Source organism: Conger conger, chromosome 17 (genome assembly GCF_963514075.1).
Source record: "Conger conger chromosome 17, fConCon1.1, whole genome shotgun sequence".
In the NCBI taxonomy this organism is placed as follows: Eukaryota; Metazoa; Chordata; class Actinopteri; order Anguilliformes; family Congridae; genus Conger; species Conger conger.
The window spans coordinates 31,147,304-31,170,386 of NC_083776.1; the positions used below are offsets into that span (position 1 = coordinate 31,147,304).

At 42.4% G+C, this 23,083-nt stretch overlaps 1 protein-coding gene across 1 annotated transcript in view; it reads right to left on the bottom strand.

The window, feature by feature from the left end:
- pcdh17 (protocadherin 17) overlaps positions 1–23,083 on the bottom strand; it is a 56,322-nt gene that overhangs the window by 27,813 nt on the left and 5,426 nt on the right. Inside the window, exons 3-4 of the mRNA XM_061226510.1 lie at positions 1,218–1,276; positions 832–1,004 (exon numbers count right to left, since the gene is read on the bottom strand). Of these exons, the coding sequence (XP_061082494.1) occupies positions 832–1,004; positions 1,218–1,276 (232 nt within the window). The remainder of the gene's footprint in view (positions 1–831; positions 1,005–1,217; positions 1,277–23,083) is intronic.

The following is a 23,083-nucleotide window of genomic DNA, read 5'->3' on the forward strand; positions in this document are numbered from 1 at the left end:
CAAAAAAAATGCTCACAGTTTCCATGTTTCTGTTTTGACCTTTCCTAAATGCTTACAATCCTCTCCAGCATTATAACCAATCTGTGAAGCCACCAGAAGCACGAACCGGGGGCCCGTAACGTACAGGTTATGAAGCGGCAAGTACAAACTTTCAGACAGTGCATGGGACCAGCATATGGAATTACACAACATTGTCGTTGCAGCAGAACTAGGGATGAAAAATTGCCATTGCAGTGGTTATTGTTCTATATGTGTCATATCTAATATTCTCCAAACGGCAGTGGTTAAAATAATTATTCATATTTAATCAATACGAAGATGTTACATTGCCTGGTGCATGATAAGTCATTTTCCATGTTCCATTATTAAAGTTTTAAAGAATCACGTTCAGTGGTGGTTCTTTGCTTGGACTAAATGGAAGAGCTAAAGTGGCTTGGCTTATAAAATCATAATGGGCTTGTCTTGTCTGATAAACTGATAACGTGACTGGAATATTAAAGAGAGACGGGGTGAGGAGAAAAGAGTGGCGGGGGGGGGGGGGGGGGGGCGGCACACCAAGCAGTCGAGGGACATGGGTGGGATGGAACGGGGGGAAAGAAATAAAGATAATGGAGGAGGCAAGAGGAGGAGAGGGGAAGAGCCGGGGTAAAGACGACGGAGAACGAGAAGGCGAGGGAGAGCGAATGAAGGGGGGAGAGAGAGGCGAGAGCGAGAGAGCGAGAGAGAGAGAGAGAGATGACTCTTAAAGCCACCTCACAGCCACGGCGTTGGGGGGTGTGTGGGGGGGAGGGGGGCGGGAGGGGGGCGGTTGAAGCAGGAGCACTGACTCACCCTGCTCAAGAGGTGGGGCTTTAGAAGAAGTCGCCTTCATCTTGAGAGCCTCCTTGGCAGACATGTCGCAGCAAGACCCTTTATTTGTGTCCTGGTCGCTATCGGCCTGATCGCTGTCGCCATGGCCACTGTCTCTAAGGCTCGCTCGCTCTGGGTCCTTGAATGTGGAGCTGCTACAAAAAAATGAAATAAATAAAAAATATAAAAAAATAAAAAAAGAATTGAAAAGGAGAAATTAAAAATCAAATTTAAATCAAATGGGGGGGGGGGAAATAAAATAGGGAAGTGGGGCGGACTAGGACGGCCGGTCCCTAATCTAGGGAAAGTGGGTCCGGGGGAAGTCGGGCACACTGACAGGAGGGAACGAGTTATTTAGGGGCCCTTACCTTTGCACAAACTGCTGTCTGCTGCCCATGTAAGCGGACTCTGCGGGGAAATTGTCTGTCTGTGGAGGAGAAAGGACAGAATTTACCTGCTGTGCTGCACGTAAGAAAAGGTCTTCTGCTGAGCAGCAAAACTCCTGGCGGAGAAATGATTAATAATGCAAAAGCTCTCTTTAATCTTCATTTCTGATCATTTAAGAGTAAAACATGAGGGAGTTGGGTGGGGGGGGGGGGGGTGACAATGCTAATTAGACCTGCTAAAACAATTCCATCACTCCAATTCCTCGAATCAGCTGATATCAATCTCTACGGACTGTAAGAAAAGGACAAAGGCCTTGAGGTTCGACCATGTATTCTGGATTACTCGCAAAGTGACTGTGTCAGGGAAATCTGCCCATGAAGAGTGCATAAGTCATGAGGCATGCAGGTCTGCGCACTTACAGCAGGCTCACGAACACAGCATAATGGCTAGCTTTGAGCACAAATACCAGTCACCAAACCCATGCATTGTGGAAAAACACAGGCTTTACATCAAGGAACAATTCATATAGCCAGAGAGGGCACAATCTGACCCCAGTCATGAAGAGTTGATTTAGACAGTTAATTACTGGAAGAGCATCTTTTTTTTTTTTTCCCACCGCAGCTTAATTCCGCAATGTGACATTCTGACCCCGAGCCAATAGAAACGGGGCACACCAACTCAATTTCAGAAGTAGTCTAGACAATATTGATAAATTGATAAACCAAAATATAACAATGAGTCAGGAGATCTAATGCAGTGACTGCAGCCTTTGGCACCCATTACAGTCTGATAATTTAAAGCCAGACACTCACACTATATTAGTAAAAGGAAATCAAGTAATTAAAACAGAAAAAATAACATAATTTGATTACCGTGGCATTATAACCATTCTAAAATTACATTACTGCCGGGATCATTATAGGTTGTGCATATCAGTGTATCACGGGAACATCAATAGGCTATTGAATAATTTTAATATAATTCATGTTGATTATAAAGCACTAATTTACTTTCATCATTTTGTAATGAGACCTTGCCTGTGATTAAAAATATTTCCGTACTGCCTTCCAAAACAATTATTTTTGTATATACTGTAATTCATTTTTTGTATACAACCCAAATTCTGCTGTTATAAAATCTTCCAGGTGCATACATTTTTGATATGTTCACCCTTGGATGCAAGTTCATTGGAGTATTTCAAAGGGAGGCACATGGTACGGATGAATCAAAAAGCACAAAGGTCAAACAAAGGTCAAGCAGACATCTCCTGTTTACTGGCCTTTCAATTTATTTTTCCTCTCTGTCCAATTGTATGACTATAGATTGACCATGAAGATTATCCAAGCAGCAGTTCAAAAAAAGAGCAGAAAAGAAACATGCAAATGTACAACCGCACGACAGAAGCAGTAATGGCGGTGCTGAAATTATAGACCTGTGAAGCGTTTTGTCACCAAGAGAGCATCCATTTCCATCTGAATACAGTAATTCAGGCTTTGTGTGCGTGTGTGTGTGTGCGTGTGTGCGTGTGTGAGTGTGTGTGTGTGTGGTGTTTGTGTGGTGTTTGTGTGGTGTGCGTGTGTGCGTGCGTGCGTTTGTGTGTGTGTGCGCGTGTGTGTGTGTGTGTGTGTGTGTGTGCGCATGGTTGTACAGACAGCAAATACATAAAGTGTGAGATCCAAAGGGTGATCCAAACATATTTGAAATCAATTGAGAAGAAACGTTGTGTTTGACTATTTGAATAGTTAAAAACAAATCTTTCTGGCCTGACAATACATATAATGGAAATGACATTATGTGCATGTACATACAATTCTAATGAAATCACAGGAATTTACTTGACTTTGAATGGATAACATAACTATTTATCTAGGAGCTGTTGCAGGTGTCAATACGGTTTTGTTTTCAATGCCCAGATTTCATCATGCTTGATGCAAACTGTATTACAAAGCCACCCACACCACACACACACAGACACGCACACCACACACACAAAAGCACCACACCAACAAACAAGCAAATGCACGCACCTGCCACCCAATAATATCCCACAAACTCAGCCCATATCCTAAGGATGAGCACTTAGAAGGAGCTCGGCTGCCAATAAAAGGCACGTTAAGGAACTACAGAGAAGGTTTCCCTGCCAATTAGAGGACAGCCGCACCTTATGGCTCCAGTTCTTCCTGTCAGCTTAATATATCGGGTCATATTAATATCCAGGCTTTGTCAATAAGGCCAGGCTGGATCCCATTAATGGAGCTATCCCACCAATATAACCGGCCACGTATTTATGGAGCACTGCCTTGTGTGGCGGAGCCGTGAAATGAGATTATAAGGTTACCCCCTGTGCATCTGGCTGCCTGGCACGTAAATATTTCAGTAATTTGATCACACAAGCTGTAGAAACACCTGTCTAATCGCCGATTTTGGGGACAGTTTTGCTCTGCTCCGCTGCGACAAAATCTGGCCGGTGGCGAGGCGTACCGGTCCAAAGCACACAAAGAATTAGTGTCTATCAAAACAGCCTCTCTGTTCGCACCTTATCTCTCCCGCTGCCTACCGCGAGGAGCGCGCACTCCAAACGCCGCTGCTGGAGTAACGCACGCACAGAGCGTCACACTGCGCGTAACACACACTTACACTGCGCGTAACACACACTCCAAACACCGCTGCTGAAGTAACGCACGCACAGAGCGTCACACTGCGCGTAACACACACTTACACTGCGCGTAACACACACTCCAAACACCGCTGCTGGAGTAACGCACGCACAGAGCGCCACGCTGCGCGTAACACACACTTACACTGCGCGTAACACACACTTCACACACCGCAGCGCACACGTTGTAGCAGTACATATACGCACATTTAAAGGACACGAGGACATGTTGTGTGCGCTTGAAATGCTACAGTGCATGTAATACAGGTAAAACACCGCAATACAAATGTTTTACACTTGTAGTATGTGTGTGTGTGTGTGTGTGTATGTGTGGGAGTGTATGGGAGTGTATGTGTGTGTGGATATGTGTGAGTGTGTGTATGTGTGTGTATGTGTGAGAGTGAGTGTGAGTGTGTGTGTATGTGTGTGTATGTGAATGCGTGTGAGTGTATGTGTGTGTGGATATGCGTGAGTGTGTGTGTGTGTGTGTGTGTGTGTGTGTATGGGTGTGGATGTGTGTGAGTGTGTATGTGTGTGTGTGTATGGGTGTGGATATGTGTAAGTGTGAGTATGTGTGTGTGTGTGTATGTGTGAATGCGTGTTTGTGCATGGGGGTGGATATGTGTGAGTGTGTGGGTGTGTGTGTGTGTATGTGTGTGTATGTGTGAGAGAGTGTGTGTGAGTGTGTGTGTGTGTGTGTGTGTGTGTATGTGTGAATGCGTGTGTGTATGGGGGTGGATATGTGTGAGTGTGAGTATGTGTGTGTGTGTGTGTATGGGGGTGGATATGTGTGAGTGTGAGTATGTGTGTGTGTGTGTGTATGGGGGTGGATATGTGTGAGTGTGAGTATGTGTGTGTGTGTGTGTATGGGGGTGGATATGTGTGAGTGTGAGTATGTGTGTGTGTGTGTGTGAATGCGTGTTTGTGCATGGGGGTGGATATGTGTGAGTGTGTGGGTGTATGTGTGTGTATGTGTGAGAGAGTGTGTGTGAGTGTGTGTGTGTGTGTGTGTATGTGTGAATGCGTGTGTGTGTATGGGGGTGGATATGTGTGAGTGTGAGTATGTGTGTGTGTGTGTGTATGGGTGTGGATATGTGTGGATATGTGTGAGTGTGAGTGCATGTGTCTATGTGCGTGTAAGTGTGCTTCTGCATGGTTCTTGTTTGTAATGCAGCTGCACATTTGGCTCCCCAGGGCCCAGGAGAGGCTTTACCCCGTGCTCTGTACAGCCCCATCGATGACAGCCGCTTCAATTGAGACAAATGCAGAGGGAGGCGCAGTTTGTTTTGTGACCGAGGTGTGGGAGTCAACGAACGCTACAATGCACACTGCCCTCTCCCAGCCTCTGGAATTTATCAAAAACATCTGGGAGAGGTCTGTTCACCGCCACCTCCTGAACGTCGATGTGTCACTTGCGTTGGGTTGGTGGGGGGGGGGGCAGTGACTTTGGCTGCGAGTGTTTCTGTAGAAGTTAAATCTGTGCGCTTACTGCTATCTTTAGTCTCCTCGTTCTTCAGTCAGCATCGGACTGGAACTGTCAAATCACCCAAGAACCGGTATTTTGAGTGCCCGTTCCATTTTGACCTGGTGAGAGGGCGGGGGGTGGGGGCTAGTCAGGAGGGGGGGACGATTCCGACTGGAATTAGCATTTTCACGGTTGGAGGCTGCCAACAGATATCCCCCCAGAAGAAGAATGCTTGGATCAGCTCATCATACACGTACAGTGCAGAGAGTGCTGTATACGGTGTTGTACTTATGTGAGAGGAGAGAGCCAGAAGAGGAGGAGGGACAGAGGAATGAGCAGGGAAGTCTAAATGGTCGGCATTTATATAGCGCCTTTATCCAAAGCGCTGTACAATTGATGCTTCTCATTCACCCATTCATACACACACTCACACACCAACGGCGATTGGCTGCCATGCAAGGCACCGGCCAGCTCGTCAGGAGCATTTGGGGGTTAGGTGTCTTGCTCAGGGACACTTCGACACAGCCCAGGCGGGGGATCGAACCGGCAACCCTCCGACTGCCAGACAACTGCTCTTACTGCCTGAGCCATATCGCCCCCTAATGTCTAATTGGTGTCCACAAGAGAGGTAATGCATAGTCCTGTCACTGGGCTTAACACTGCCATGCCAATTCACTTCTGCCACTTCTGAACCAAACAAACATCAAGCAATTCTACTGGGTAATGAAAGAGAGTCCAAAATGATATAGCATTATATATCAGCAGAGTAACCACACAAATAACACTTTTCTACAAAACTGTCATCAAGCAATCCTATTTGGTCACTAAGGCAAGTGCAAACTGACATGAGCTGAAAAATGGCCACATAACAACCGCCTTTGCACCAAACAAATATGTACTTGTTTTGTGGAGTAATGAAGACAAGCTCAAAATGATGTTGTTTTTGTGAAATTGTGAAATAAGCTTCTTTGTGAATTGGCTTGGGTCATTTGGGCTGAGCTGAAGTGCTATGATCACTTTTCGACATCTTCTCACCAAGTCTAAAGTACAAAGCAACAGAAGTGTTGACCAGAAAACATGCAAAGAAAGACATATGCACATCTAATATTTGTGTCAATGCCAACACAATGTCTATGCTTCAACTAGCGATGGAAAAATGAGATGGTATGACGCAAAAAGTGGAAGGAGCCACCATATGTTAGAGGGAAGCTCAAAACCTTTTATTGGTTCAGTCAAGTTAACGGCTTTTTTATTTTTTTATTTTTGCACCACCTATTTTTGGTGCTATGACGGTCCATTCTCCCATCACTCAACCCTTCTGAGAGTCTGACCCGGACACAAAAAGTCGAATCAGCCGAATAGCCCAACAGAAATAAGTCACTCTGGAGAGATACAGTATGTAGAAATATGCTGCATCGAGGCTTTGTCCTCTCGCAACACCTTTGAAAGATCAGCCCAGAGAGGTCAAATCGATTCTGGTCGATTTCCAAGAAACAGAGGGAGCGTTTGCGGTCATGCCCCGATGCCAAGCAACACGAACAACAGCAGGACGCAATCTCACACTGTTACCGTAGGAGCTGCACAGCGCAATGTTCAGTGTTAATTCAACTCTAACAGAGCACGTATGAATCCCAGGTGCAGCAGGTGTACTCTGTAAGAGCTGGTTTAACACTGCACACTGTGCTGTGTGCCAGGATGTGGCTGCTCACCGTTGTTAAACAGCATCAGCACGCACTTCAGAGTGATAAAATTCAATCTGCGGTTTCCGCATTACAACCTGTCTGCGAGCCGCACCACTGGTCTTACTTCAGTGAACTAAATGTCACCAACATTCATTTCCTGCTACGAAATTCCCCAATGACTTAAATGCTTTAACAACCCGTTCTCGCTCACTGTAAAATTAATGCCATCTTGTATATGACATTTGTGGGGTGCGGAGTCTGGCTGATGAATTATAGATCATTAAACAAGCTCTTGGTTGTATATTACTTGCTTCAAACTTCCTTGAAATCATCAAATTACTACTTATGAGCTTTATAGGATTCCAGCTTGTTCGCTTGTTTGCAGTAATTAATGGCAATTTAAAACACTTTTTTTTTTATGTGCTGTACCACCATCACACATTCACCCTTATTATTATTATTATTATTATTATTATTATTAGTATAATAATAATGAATAATAATAATAGTGAATAATAATAATATTAATAATAATAATAATAATAAAAGACTTGGACTGAATAAAAATATAGCTTTCCTATAATAAATGAAAGTCTCTTGGTGTCTTTTGAAGACTTTGTGTTCATTTACAAGTCAAAGGAGCGATGCTGACTGAATCCAGGCAAGCATGTATTTGGCCTGAAGTCAATCGGCATTTGTATCAATTCCAAAATGACATGGAACAAGTGAAGAAACAATCTGGTGCTGAATTCATTTTAATTTAGACTATCTGTAGTTTTAAGTAAGTGGCACAGCAACAGAGAACGCCAACACCATTCTGTACTGACGCACTTCACACGGGTAAAGCACAAAGTGTAATATTAAAGTCAGCAGAGACACAGCTCAGACAGAACCAGATCCTAGTCCGTCTTCTTTCTGAGCAGTAATAATGAACCCAAAAACTAGGTCTAGGTTACACAAGTGTGAATTACATTCAAGTGCCTGAGGGTGCACTTTGATAACAAAATAACATGTATGCAAATCCTATGAGTTTCACCAAGGAAAGAAAAGTGGAATATCTGAAATTAACAATGGCACCCGAGAATGCAAGGAGGGGACGCCACTGGGCTATGGAGTGGAGCAGCGATGCACACAGGTACTTGAGCTAACCATCTGAAGCACATCCTCTGATATTCTCATCTTCATATAAACGTAATGGTAATGGTGTGTGTGTGGGGGGGAGGAAAGATCCCACTGCATTATGCAAAATAAATAAAAGCACTACTTCAAAAGGTATTCGCTTAAATGTGCATAGCTCTTATACACCTAATATACACTTCCAAGGGGAAAGTCCTGCCTCAAACACATGCATTCATAAATACCTGAAATAGAACAAACCTCACTGGAGAGTGTCTGTGAAAGTGAGAGACATTTTAGCCCAGGTCATGAACTCTGAGCTGACTTTCCAAGTAAGAGTTAAAACAGAGAGAAAATTTAAAACCGATAACAGCAGAGAAAGAATACATATACTAGAATATAAATGACATGACACTACATGAAATGCTCTAAAAAAAGTGACTTAAAATAGCAGCCCATTCTGCAGAAGTTATATATCCAAATACCACAATAACCAGAACTATATCCCCTGGCTTGTTATTGATCAACCACTTACTGGTATACTTTAACACATGCTGAGCATGTTTGCAAAAGGTCATTGAATCAGACATTTGTAGAACCAAGAAGCTAAAGAAAGCATTTAGTACAGAGTCATAGCAAGAAAGCTTTATTCAGAGCAGTTCATGCCATAATATATACTTCTTATTCTTAATAAGATAAAATGACTGTCTAGCCAGGTGTAAACGCAATACTATTCTGCTCTGTGAGGAAGACAAATTACTTCAAATAAGACCAAAATAAAGAAGGATACTAAACCTGTTTATGTTTTAATTTCATAGAAATACTTTTCTACACTGACTAATTATGCAATATTACAGCAAACAAAAAAGTTTGTATTACAGGCAGTCATCTGCCGATGTAAAATCCTGTTAACCCAAGTTTATGTTTATTAAGATAAATTAAGTAAATACAGAATTTGGGAAATGTCACTGCAAAGGTAGCCCAAGCTATTTAACTACCAAATCAAAACAGAATATAAGGGATGAGCACAAATTTTCCTTGTTATTCTTATGATATTGTTTTTCAACCTTTTGTACCAAGCAATTGTGTGAACTGCAAAATTCTGTTTTCCTCCAGAAATAATCCCTGGTAATTGCCATTTTTTGGAAAGTTCCTAATTTCTTAAGATTTCTACTGCACATAAAGTAAGACTTGGTGGTCCCAGGAACACAACCATTACACAACTTGGGACGTTTCATATTACATTTACTGGAACGTGTGCACAAAGACAATGTCTTTGCTTATTCCATAGTTCATTCATGAAACATTTAATGCACTTAATAGACTAATACATTATGTATTTAACACTGATTTTAAAGGCAAATTGAAGAAAAGACTTCTACTTTTAAAGCCTCATTGATCATCATTGCATGCCCTCCTCCCCTCCCTCCCTCCCTCCCTCCCTCCCTCCTCACTCCATCATGCTTTTCTTTCTGGACTGCACCCACTGGCTGGTTCTGTGGTGAGCCCTCTGGGGCTGGCTGTGCCTGCTGGAAGAGCACATTCTTACAAATCAACAGTCGATTAACAAGCCTCCGCGGTGAAAAAAACAGGCTCACTAAAGGCCAAAAGCCTTTTCCTTCTACAGGATCCTATCTGCAGCCTGTTGAGGATAAGACTGTTATATAAAAAAAAATGCATAGGACCATGACATTTCTTATTAGATAATAAATAAATGAAAGCACACTAAGCACTCTATATCTGTATCTGTGCACTTGGTCTGGATTCAAATGCTGATAGAGAAGAGCTGTTCTCTGCAGTTCCCAAGTAAAAACAATTATCTGCAGTAGCAGACTGAAATGTGCCAGTTCCACTTTACGTTTCTTATCCTGCTCCGTCTTTTGGGTGTGGCAGAGTGAGTTGCTAAGCAACAGCAAGCCACGCAGCCTGCTTGGGCAGTGGTTACTGAAATTGCTGCAAGATCCGTTTTTGAGACTTGGCTTAAGTTAAAGGGACAGGTCGCCCAAAAAAAGTGAACCAAAAATGGTTCTGCACCCTTGGGATAAATTTTGGTAGGCAGGCAACTACTGGGAAGATTCACTGCTGTTCTAACTGTTCTCCCTTGGAGATAATGGCTCTCACTGTGGTCCAGTGGAGTCCCAGAGCCTTGGAAATGGCACTGTAGCATGCTCCAGACTGATAGATTTCAACAACCTTTTTTCTCATCTCTTCCGGAATTTCCTTTGATCGTGGCATATTGTGCTTGTAGAAACTTTGTGGGGATTACTTCACTCTGATGGTAAGGTTCAATAGGCGTGAGGTTCAGATTCAACAGGGCTGACTACAATCAGCTGAATCTAATCTATCAATTAAACTAGATTAATTGGCAATTACTTTTTTTCACATGGGTGAAATGGGTGGTTGATAACATTTTCATGAAATAAATAAAGTATTGTTAAAATGTGTTGTGTTAACACAGTTTCCCTTTGTCAATTATTACATTTTGTTTAAAGATCTGAAACCATTCAGTGTGACATACATGCAATAATAGAGTGAATCAGGAAGGCGGAAATACTTTCATGGCACTGTAAGTTGCTAATAAGTTCCCATATAGAGCCAACAACAAATGGTCACATTCTGTGAATGTCACATGTTTCATAAGTAAATTGTGGGCACATTCAGTGTCATAAAAATATGGGTCAATCTAGGTCTGTTGTATTCAAAGTGAAATGAATCTCAAAAAAACATCTCAAATCTCAGCAGAAGTATAAGGATGGATGGATAGTACTCTGGGAGAAGAATAAATATAATTTAATTTAATGTACTGCCCTTTTCAGGAACAGAGAAGTGACAGATCGGAATGCAGTTGCCCTTCCTCATTGTAATGGCTGTGTGAGGCTCTATAGTATCTCGACCATGAAAAACCTGGAAGAAATATACCAATTTGTTCAAAATTAAGTCTGTGCGTATTGCAAGTAAATCCCAGCATATGGATGTATCATTTCAAGAACAGCATGATTTATGAAAGTTGTTCATGTCAACCTAGTTTTTCAGCAAAATACCAATGTATAAAATCACACAGATATGTAAATAATGATGTAGCTATTTATTTACTCTTTTACATGTATTGTGCCTTCGCTCAGTGTAATGTTATTAACATGAAAATATAATAGTAATTTAAGCCAGACCATTATCCAGTAAGGGTCATTCTGTTTCCCCCCCCCCCTAAATGTTCCCCACATTTATTCTACCTTGCATTGAATGAATTCCCTTTTTTCTCTATATTCTTTATCAGTACATTTATAAACAACAACAATATTTAGACACTTTGAAAGACTAAAACTTTCAATAACTAATAAAAGTACCTACAATGAAGCAGTAAATTAATTCAAAGGAACATGTGCATTAATGGGAATTAGTGAGATGCTTATGTGCCAGTCCTCCTTCCACCTTCTCACTGAGGTCAACTGATCAGTCAAAGGAAATGAAAGCCGAGCTCAGTTTTGCATGTGTACGTGTTTGTGTGAACCAACAAAGTAATTGCATCAGTTCTCAGTAAATGATGCACAGTGCAGACGTGGTTTTGTCTGAGTTACAGTTAATTAATCTATGCGTCCTGTTAAGCCTACCTAAATGGCAATAAGTATTCTAGCCCCTATCCCTTATTCCACTGGTTAAATCAATTGAACAGTACAATCAGTTTTCACACTCGATACAAGGCCACGCGAACCTTGGGAAATAGTGGGATTTTCAAACACACAAACCTGCTTGCAAAAGCTGGCTTCCATCTCAGAATCAGATTTTCCACATGTTTCTGAAATTCCCACTCAATTGCACTGCCAGCACGGAGAAGTGGGGACTCTGTTCGATAAATAGAACGAGAAGCAATTAAACTGAATAAATAAACATTTTCAGGGATCTTCTGTTCCAGTGAAGGGAGAATGTTTGTTTTCAAATTCATCCATATTGGTTGCAAAAGAAAATAAATAATAATGATTACCAAGAGCAGCAATCATGATGGAACTACCCAGAAAGCACCAAGCCTACTGCTGCTCAAGCTAAACTCAGATAAGTCACAGTAGATAAATACAGCATGAGCATGACTCATTGGCTTTATAACGTCTTCATCACGTATCACACGCCTCTCCATTATTCACCCCCGCTGGGGGGAGGGGCCTACGGGGACTGAAGTGACGGAGACAGGCGTTGCGTTGTTGTGACGAAGATTCAGCCCCAGCCCCACCTAAAAAAAGCACGTACATGTCCCCACATTTGTGTGGCAGTGGAGGGCAACAGCGCATAAACACGCTGACTCATGGAAGCTGTTTTTTCCTCCAGTGCTTTATTTATGTTAAACCCATCGGAGGGCATCGCAGAGTGTACAGCAAGACCCAAAACATTAAAGGCCCGATCTCGTTTACTGTACATAATTACACTATCACAATCTTAATAATCTTGTGTGTGTGCGTGTGTATTAATTTATCATTTTACATCAAGGCATTCTGTACTCTATAGTCTTGGTGGATCCCAATCCACTCAAAAGTACAGAGAGCAGGTTCTGTAAACAGTGATGTTTATTGTCTCGAGTTTAACCAGTTCAAGATCTACCTAATGTTCAGTCATATACTACCTATGGTTTTAAATCCATATCAGTTTTACAACTGAGACCAAAATTAGTTGTGTAGTTTGGCTGCAACTGAAGGAAGTACCTCGCCCACTCATACATTCATTCACTCACTCATACATACTCTCTTTCTCATTCAATAATTCATCCACACACTCACTCACACCCACTTACCCAGGCACACTCAGTAATTACGTTTCATGACGACTGGGTGCAAAGTAGAAAGAACAAATAATCAACAACCACCATTCAATCCGGTTTCCACCATTTCATTTTCAAGAGGCTTTTTGTGCGGAGAGCCATATTACAAAAGCGCGTTATTACTTTGAAAGATATATCTTTTTATCTCATGTGAAATGACAACAGGTGGTGAGGATTAGAGCATGATAACAGCAGGACGGACGGTTGGCAGGCGGAAACTAAACCCCGGGCGGGGAGAGAACAGGACAGGACACCTCGGATCACACGGCAACGGGCAGGATCAACACGGAGCCACCTGTCACAGAGTCAGGCTGATCCTCACGGTTCCCCCGAAATCCCTCCAAGGCCTGCTGCTTCCCTACCTGGATAAGAGGGGTCAGTGATTTGGGCTGAGTGCTCCCGCGGACACCACAGACACGCACTCTGAAGCAGGCTGTCTCACTCAGGTAAAACCAGCCCCACCTGGCCTCTGGAAAATATTTCATAGTTTTAATACCTAGTTAAATAAAAGGTGGACAAATGCCCTACGAGACGCACAAATACATGCACAGCATTAGCATGAGAACTCGGAACTGAAAGAGATTTTTATTTCTTTTTGTCTTTTTTTGAGTTTTGAGTCAAGGAGTAAAAGACATTAACCCCAAATTCCCAAGAACTGCCTCTGTACCTCTGGCAAATTAATTATCTATCCTTAAAGCTGAGCAGATTGACTACACAATCCACATTCCATTTACACCTAGACTGCCCGGGTCACCACTACAAAGGAGATGAGAGTTCTCAGTTGGCCAACTAGCTTGAATAAAGGTCATCAAATATACTGCGGAAGACACAAAGACAAGAAGGACTGTGATAAAAGCTGAGGCTATAAATATGTGGTGGCCCATTCACACGTATGAGGTTACCCCGCTCAAGGATACATGCTGTCTCCAGACCAGGTCCAAACCATTCATTTAAAACACCAGTACGTACATTTATGCAGATTATTCATAAACTGTAAAAAGAAAATACCTATTTTTGACAGCATTCATCAGCTGGTCCTGTCAATGTTACGCTAGTTTGATTAGCTTCAGACAAAGGACTGCAGTTACAAGGAGGTTTTTGTTTTATCTCGAGAAAATAGGATGTGGATGTGGCCGAAGATTAACTCTCCTGTGTTCAGCTTGCCCCCTCCACATGCAGATTCCATACACCTGTTGCCGTGGCAACATGGTTAGAAAAATCTGAACTGGAGCTGCAAAGCAGAGTTTGTGTGGCTTTGGCAGGAACACAGGGGACTGGCACCGCAACAAGCATCCAGAGTGGCCGAAACTTGATGACCCGCCCAGTTTCACCCATTCTACCCCCCCCACCCACCCCCCAACCTGCATTCTCTAAATCCACTGCTTTGAGCTTCCCAGCCAAACCTGTCACCAGAGCCAAATTCATCCCCAGCCACAACGCCAGAGCCAATCCGCACAGAACAGAGGCAGGATCACAAGTGAGTGTGTTTGTTTGCTCTCTGTCTCTGGCAACGGCGATCTCCAGCATGTTATAGCCAAGATCAGATTATCATCTCTTGTTATTCCCAACTGTTTGAAACAATATTCCGAGACATTTGGTTTTATTTGAGAAAAGAGAGAGAGAGAGAGAGATAGAGAGAGAGTGAGAGAGATAGAGAGTGAGAGAGAGAGGGAGAGAGGGAAACAGAGAGGGAGAGAGAGAGTGAGAGAGAGATAGAGAGTGAGTGAGAGGGAGAGAGGGAAAGAGAGAGGGAGGGAGAGAGTGAGAGAGAGAGGGAGGGAAACACACTGGAGAGCTCCTTTTCACTTATGAGGGTATCAGCACATTTTCTTGACAGTTTTGCCTCAGGATGGCAAAACTGGATTAAGGAATATTTAAGGACAATTTTTTCCTCAGTATGCCCACATAGTATTCAAATACAGTCACCAAAGATAATACATTTTATTTTCTTATTTCTCTGTCTCTCTCTATTGTTCTGTTCAAACACTGTATCCGGGGTAGGGGCGCGAGAGAAGATACATTTCAGTTTAAATGAAACAGTGATTTGTGTATAGAGAAGGCCCACGGAAGAATTGAGTCTAGTGCAGCTTTACAAACTTAATATTCATAAATAGACTGGAACATTTTCATTTGAACTAAATCCACAGTGTTATTTAAACACCCGGAGGATCCACCCAGGTACGAGATCCTCCTTAATTAATGCTCAATGCCTTGATTCAGCTACACAAACTCAGAATGTGCATGAAGTTATGGGATAAACCATTGGTTTTTGGTATATTTTCAACATATAACTATTTTTGATTTGAATGGATGATATGGCCAAAACAGAATAGAATAGAACATGCCAGAAACAGATCACTACAGCACTTTTTAAATCTCTGAAAGCCAACAGTATCTGCGAATTTCAGATTAACATGTATATATATGTTATGACATTTACATTTACATTCACATTTTAGTCACTTGGCAGATGCTTTCAATCCAAAGTGACTTATAGGTGCATAGGTTCTTCCACAAGTTGAAGCATCACATCCATAACTAGTAAAATACACATGAAGTGATGTTCTAAACAAAAATACAGTCATCGTAAATGCAAGTTTTTTTTTTTTTGGGTTAGACGAGGGATATCGGAAGGGGGGGGGGGTACAGACTAAGGTACAGTTTGAAAAGGTGTGTTTCTAGTCTGCGTTGAAATAGGGGGAGGGATTCTGCTGTCCTGACAGTGGTAGGCAAGTCATTCCACCACTGAGGAACCAGAACAGAAAACTGGCGTGAACGTGTAGCTCGACCGCCAGGTGCTCGTAGTGAGGAAACCATAAGGCGACCAGAGCTGGCAGACCAGAGTGGTGTAAGGTGGGGCAGTCCCCTTAGCAGCATGACAAACAGGATGGTCCCCTTCCTCCTGAAGGTGACTCCAATGGCACCCAGTATAGTAAGTAATCGTTTGAGAGTATCTCCACACAAACTGTGCCAATTCACTCAGGAAGACCCTCTTAATGCTCTGTTGTCAAAAACAGGGATCATAATGCCATTTGAACTATTTGAAGTGCATCCACAGTGCATTAAAAAACTGTCAGCCAGGGGTTTAGAAATAATCAGCTAACCCCAGAAGAAACAATCATGCATAATCTAGGGCTATAAACCAGGCTGACCTTCCCTTCAAACCCACTGCTAAATTCCTCATTCAGACAAGCGTTTCAGAGCATTCCAGGAGACGAGAGAATGGCCACATCCTACGGTGCCCATGCATCTCTAACAGCCTAAAAAAAGGCAACACTTCACTGTGACCACAGAAAAGAAAATACCTGTCAGTACAGAGACAGCCTTTCTATGCATTTATGATCAAAGCATAGAAGAAGAAGACTTAGTAAGACTTACTAAGTCTATTAAGACTTCTGCTAATGTAGTCTATCGACTTAGAGGTTTGATGCGTTGTGTGTTCAGAGATGATCTTCTGCATACCACTGTTATAATGCATGGTTATTTGCGTTACTGTCACCTTCCTGTCAGCTCCGAGAAGTCTGGCCCTTCTTCTCTGACCTTGCTCATTAACAATGCGTTTCTGCCTGCAGAACTACTGCTCACTGGATGCAAACTCTAGAGACTGCTGTGCATTAAATTCCCAGGAGATCAGCAGTTTCTGAGATACTCAAACCACCCTGTCTGGCACCAACCATCATTCCATGGACAAAGTCACTTAGATCACATTTCTTCCCCACTCTGACATTTGGTCTGCTGAAGAGGACATAAGTGCCATCTCCATGGATGGTGAGATACATTGTGAGAGAGGCCAAAAATAACCCAAGGATCACAGTTTAAGAATGGCGACTATTGGTTGCATGGTGACCAAGTCTGGCACCTGCATACCAACGAACTCTTTGGAAGGATGGCATGAAGACAACAACAAACAAACCAAGCACCTGGACCAAGCATCTGCCAAATGTCATTGAAATCATGACAGATGAGTGTTGCAGTCAGATGAGACCAAACACGCGATCAACATGGCGGTGAAAGAGGAATACATACCTATGTCAAACATGGAGGTGGGTCATTGCTGTTTTTGAGATATTATGCTGCCAGTCGTCCAAGGGCACGATTTAAGATAAATGCCATAGTGAATTCAGCAAAGTACCAGGACATTTTGGCAGACAATCCGGTTGTCTCTGCTTGGTAGCTGAGACTTGGCCATAGGTAGACTGCCCTGCTAAACAATGACCCCATCAAAAACCTGCAGTCTGAACTGAAGAGGGGGGTCCATAAGCCAAGATTATCAATGATTCTGAAAACTTCTGCATGGAGGAACTGTCAGAAATCCCTCCAAATGTGCATGGTTGTCATCTTTACACAAAGTATTAAACCAGGGGTGCCAATAATTTTTTTTATTTAAAAAGATCTTTTTTTTATTTAAAAAGATCCACTGAATCATTACTAAAACCTACTACTAAACCTGTACATAGTATTATTTTTATCTTGTGCCAATACTTTTGGAGCCCACTGTACCTTTTATTTTTGACAATATATAATGTCAGCAATTCAAATTTGGACTGATTATTATGTGCCAATAAGCTTTGATAAAAGCAATAGTGAGAAGACTATCAGAGGCCTCCAGTGTCCTTTGAACCCCACACAAAAAAAGGCTTGTATCACTTTTGAATCATCTCAACTTTCACCATTTTCAAATATCCTTTTTCCTGAGCAGGTCTAGTCAGGAGACATCAGCAATAAATCAGTCTGCAAAAACTATGCCAAAATATAGCATTTTGGACTGATCAGTTACTATAGATCTTTTCTCCAGAGAGAGTTGGTAACGGCAACTTGAATCTCAATCATAAATGTCTCCCATCTGTTTATCTGATATCTAGTTATAATCTGCCTCCAGGTTACTGCGGTGGGGAACTAGCCTCTGTGACCAGGTTCATTCAGTAGCTGACTAAGACCAGGGCTGAGCAGACACACAGGACAAACTCTTGAATTCTGTAGCATAGATGATGGCATCGCCGTGTCTGGATGAAATGCCGTGACATTTAAAGCATTGGACTTATTGTAATCGTTTTGTTTGTTTCCAATCATTGGTGGTGTACTGTTTTGGACAGTTTCTGAACCAATATCATTGATTAAATATTGTAATTGTCAGTCAATATTTGTTCTTAGCATTTTAAACCAATCTGAACAATTGTGTTCTGGTTTGTAGAGTCCATATTTACCAGTGAGAAAAACATTCCACACCAACAGGTGACTCCCAAAGGGTTCATTATTACATTTTACATTTGTTGTCTACTACTACTACTACTACTACTACTATTAATTTGTTATTTATCCAAAGCGACTTACAGTTGATTAGACTATGTAGGTTACCAACAGTTGCTGCTTACCAACAGCTGCCCGGATGTTATCACGGCTACACCAGGGCTTGAATCACCAACCTTCTGGGTCCCAGTCATGTACCTTAGCCACTAGGCTACAGGTTGCCCTAATTAATAACTAATGGTGCCTTCTCTACACTGTCACACTGTCCCACGCTGTTGTCATCATACTTTTTTCCTTCCCTAGTATGAGTTCTGCCTTGTCACACAGAGATTTCAAATCCTGTCAGGAAAGGAATCCAATACAAGGGCCTGCTCAGAAATCATGTGGATATTCAATGCGAATGTTGCAGCCATTGTGAATGACTTTTCACAGCCAACCCATTGTTTGAGAGGCTTGTGGTGCACATCTTGTTGTGTGACCTGTGGCTCTAAGGGGATGATATTTAAAATGTAACAATCTTACATGCTTGGTTTACAGGCTCTGGAAATCTTTGGTGCATGAATGGCAAACAAAAAGATGTATTTATTGTGACCATCTGAGAGTGTGCCTTTTCACCAGTGTATAAAAGCAGACGAGGGAAATGAAGAGGAGGCCTATTAAAACAAGCCTTGAGTTAGAACCACAAGTTTAAACGGCAATGGCTGGAAGTGGTAAAAGACTTTAGTCAAAAGATAATAGCATTATTGGGAGCACTGGGATTGGGACTAATTGACTCTTATCTTTTACACAGCTGCAAGAATTCATAAATGTGCTTTATTTTTAATAATGAAAAAGGAAATTGTTTTATCAATGTTCTCAGGAGTTCAACCTTACTGAAGAGAAGAGTGGAATTACAGCGCTATACAACCTTGTTAATTATTTACTAGTTTTACTGGATTTCGAACGTTATTTAGTAAATAATATGCAGCTCAACTAACGTCTCTTTACGCATCTTTATGCTTCTGTATCTCGCTAATGACCATCTGCTTCTGTTCAGAGACTCTCAGATCTGCACGGTTAGTCTGGAGATAACGCATTCAGGGTAAGAATTTCTTAATGTTTCTCTGGAAGATTTGCAGTCGTCTGTTAAAAAGACCAGAATAGCATCAAAGTAGATATGATGCCATTCATACCAAAATGATTGCCGTTAATTTCCCTTACTTAAACCCACAAGCCGGCTGGTTGACATCTCTAAAGAAAGGGGATACTTTAAAATGGGATTATAAATATTCATATTCATCAGATCTAATGGAAGCAAGTTTTTGTGGTTCAGACATTCCCTCCCACTCCAACAACATGGCACAATTGACTATTTCAGTATCTTGTTGTGGCAACTTCCATTTGCTAAATGTTTTGAATTATTAACAACCCAGCAAAAAAAATAGGCTATAGGTGTCTGAATCTTGTCATAGTTCTTCGTTTATACAAAAATAGCAAATCGGGTAGATGAAAAAGAAACGCGAAAACAATATATGCATATTTTTAATCCCGGCATCACGGCACAGCAAAGCGACGACAAGAGACACGCTTTTAACTGGCAGTGCGTGTGTTACAGTCATTCCCCGTAACTTGAGCTGCGCCGATCATGTAATACAGAGAAACCTGCGACCATCAATGCGCAAAAGCATTGTTACGGGGGAAAACCACAGCTGGGGTGAGACTTTCCATTTGCGCATGAGCTGCTGTGCTCCGATGTAGTTCAGAGAAGCACAAATACTCTGGAAGACTATGATGTAGTTCTGTGTCCTGGAAACACTGAAAACATCGAGGCAATTAGAAAAAAAGAAAAAATGTAGGCTCCAACAAAAAACATTTAAACGGAAAGCTCTTACAAAACATGGTTGTTGCACCGTGGGAGTCACTTCAAAGACACATCATCGCACATTCTAGGGCATGATCACCAAACGCTCGTAAACATAGGAGCTACAGGCGGGCCAGGAAAATGAGAAGAAGGCTGTCGCATAGCTATGAGAGAGCCACTGTGACGGTTGGTCTACCGTTTTCCCCCCACACACGCTCTGAATACAAGACGAAGAAGAGGGGGAGAAAAAAAAACCCGCTCTCCAAAAATACCTCCAAACTCGTATCACTTCTCTCCTGTCTCACGTCTGGCCTCAAATCTGTAAAATCGTCAAAGCGTTAAATCAATAAATATGCGCTCGCTTTGTTCTCATCTTAGGAATATAAAAATATATATACACTTTTCATCTTATCAGTCCATTCTTCTAACGAAACAGTAAAATGCCACGCAATATCATAAATATCGATCACAATCTAAACCTCTCGCACAACACCGCTGTGCCAGTGAGAGAGAGAGACAGAGAGAGAGAGCCAGAGATAGGGATAGAGAGAGGTGGAGAGAGAGAGAAAGAGAGGTGGAGAGAGAGAGAGACAGAGAGAGAAAGATCTACACGGCATTGTATGCCAGCTCTCCTACGTGAAGTCGCAGTATGAGACTTATGGAGTGAAACCCGTTGAGCTGGGCTCCTCGTCTCACAGAGCGAGAGATAGATCTGTGTGAGGTGAGGACATTGTTATGAATCTGAAGGGGGAGGAACGCCCGGGCGGTTTAGCGCCGACTCCTGCCCACTGCTGCCAGCTGAACTTTATAAACGGTATGCGGTGACGCTGGCCAAAGCCTCGCAGTCCTGTCTCACGGCTTGACCCCTGTGTGAGGCAAGCTGAGCTCATTATCTAGCCACAGCAGAAAGTGGCGGTGGTGGTGGTGGGGTGTGTTGCCGTTTGGTTTTAAGTTCTTTGACTACACTGAGACGCCAACCCGCTTCCACTCTGCCATCGTTATCTGATTCTCGGGATCAGCTCCATGCCACGCGGAGCCTAGCAATCAGCCATTACAAAAAGGATCACCTTGCTGTGTTCATATTAGTATGGAGACAAAAAAAAACAAGAAAAAAGGTGAAGGCAGCCACGCTGGTGTACTGATCCATGTTTGCAGCCCTCCCTCACAGATGCAAATTTCATGTGCATAAGCGAGAGCCGGGATGCATTTCTGATGCATTCTCTCTACGGCTGATCCTTTTCCTCATGCTAAACCAACTGTAAAGCAGGCATGAGGCAGTATGACTCCATCTAGAGGATCATTTTATACTTTTTTTTTTGCGACACCTCTTTTTCCAGCAAACGTAACATATGTGCCTTTGGAAAAAAAACAAGGGCTTCAAGGAGCTGTACAAGAGAGCACTAATAACAGCAACAGAGCGCAAACTGCATTGCATCTGAAATCAAGCTCCGACTCTAAGACAAACAAACAATGAACAAAAAGAGTTGCTTATTCATTCCTACTGATGGAAGTGGGCTTGACTGCAGCAGTAACACTACAGATGCTGAATTTCAATGACAGGCTTCGCTTTAGTGCTTTATTTTTTCCAATCCGTTTCTTACTTAGCTTTATTGGAGGGAAGAATTTTCCATGCCTCAGAAGGTGGACATTTATTCAGACTTGAATAACAAGCGCCTTGCTTACCTCAGGCCTCACCCAAATCCCTCCTGATGAATCCTTTTATAGAGTATGAAGAAAATCTCATTTTGTAATCTAGTCACTGGACTCATGCTGGCATCTCTAACCACCATTAGGCCAAAGAGGCTTGTGGGATAGAATTCTCTATCACTTTCAGGACAAGCACGCTCTCCTCGGAACAGATTATAAATCCCCTGCCCGCTACTTTGAGCAATACTCCTGTGGAATTTATTCTAACCTTGATTCAACTGTAAGTAATATGCTTTAGCGCCTTAGGCAGAATTAGGCATCGTTACGTGCTACCCGTCTCCATCCCCAACAATTCTTTACGTATCAAATTATGCTGTTGGTTGCACTCCCTCAGGCCTTTCTGTGTGTGAGCTGGTGGCAGCCAGGGCTCATTTATGAATGTACTCTTTTTTTAAATGTACATTTCTTTATTTTTATTACTTGAAAACCAGTAGGACTTCTCCTTCAAACCACACCGGCCAAGGAGAACTTTGGAGACCGCTGTAAAATGGCATTACGGGCATTGTAATTTCATCCTTCTTGTTGCGGGCTAATGAAACGGCATGAGGTGCCCTTGCAAAGATGAATTCATTTATTCATTCAATTATTTATTTAGTTCTCCTCTCCTGCCATATTTATTTTTTTAATATATTTTGCTCCCATCAAACCCCTACCATACCAACCCCCACCCACCCCCCCAATACAAATGAAAGGATTTTTGTCTGTCTTTTCCCTATTTGTTTCTGTCATTTCCCCACAACTACTCAGCACTGATTTAGGTTACACTAGTCAACAGGCAAGATGGGAGGAGTGAGGGGGGAGGAGGCAGTAAGAGGGAGTCTAACGACTTTGGAAATGTGATCCCAAGCTCTCCCCCACATTGTTTCTTGTAAATAATAGAATACACATGTTGGACGCATTGGAGGAACACACTAAAGTGGGGGTGACAGTGACACATTTAGGAAGGCAGTGACAAGAATAACATCCACCAATGACCTAGCTCACAGTGATGCTTCATAACATCTGCATTAGATAACACATTCTTTGGTCCCTTGCCATGATTCAGTTCCTGTGAAAAGGTTCAGCTCAGGTTGGAATATTTCACAGTGTGACCTTGAATATATTATGTGAGAGAAACAGAACGCACACTCCCACAGACACTCTGGAAACGCTTATTAAGTCTGTGCCAGGTCGACATCAATCAGATCATCACCTTTTATAGCCACAACAATAATATTTAAAACGCAAACAGAAGCAGATGTGCAGACAAGCACACACACAAAATAAAAGCTGTAGGGCTGTGTTTTCTCAGGAAAACGTTACATCTCTTCCACCTCCCATCTAACCATAA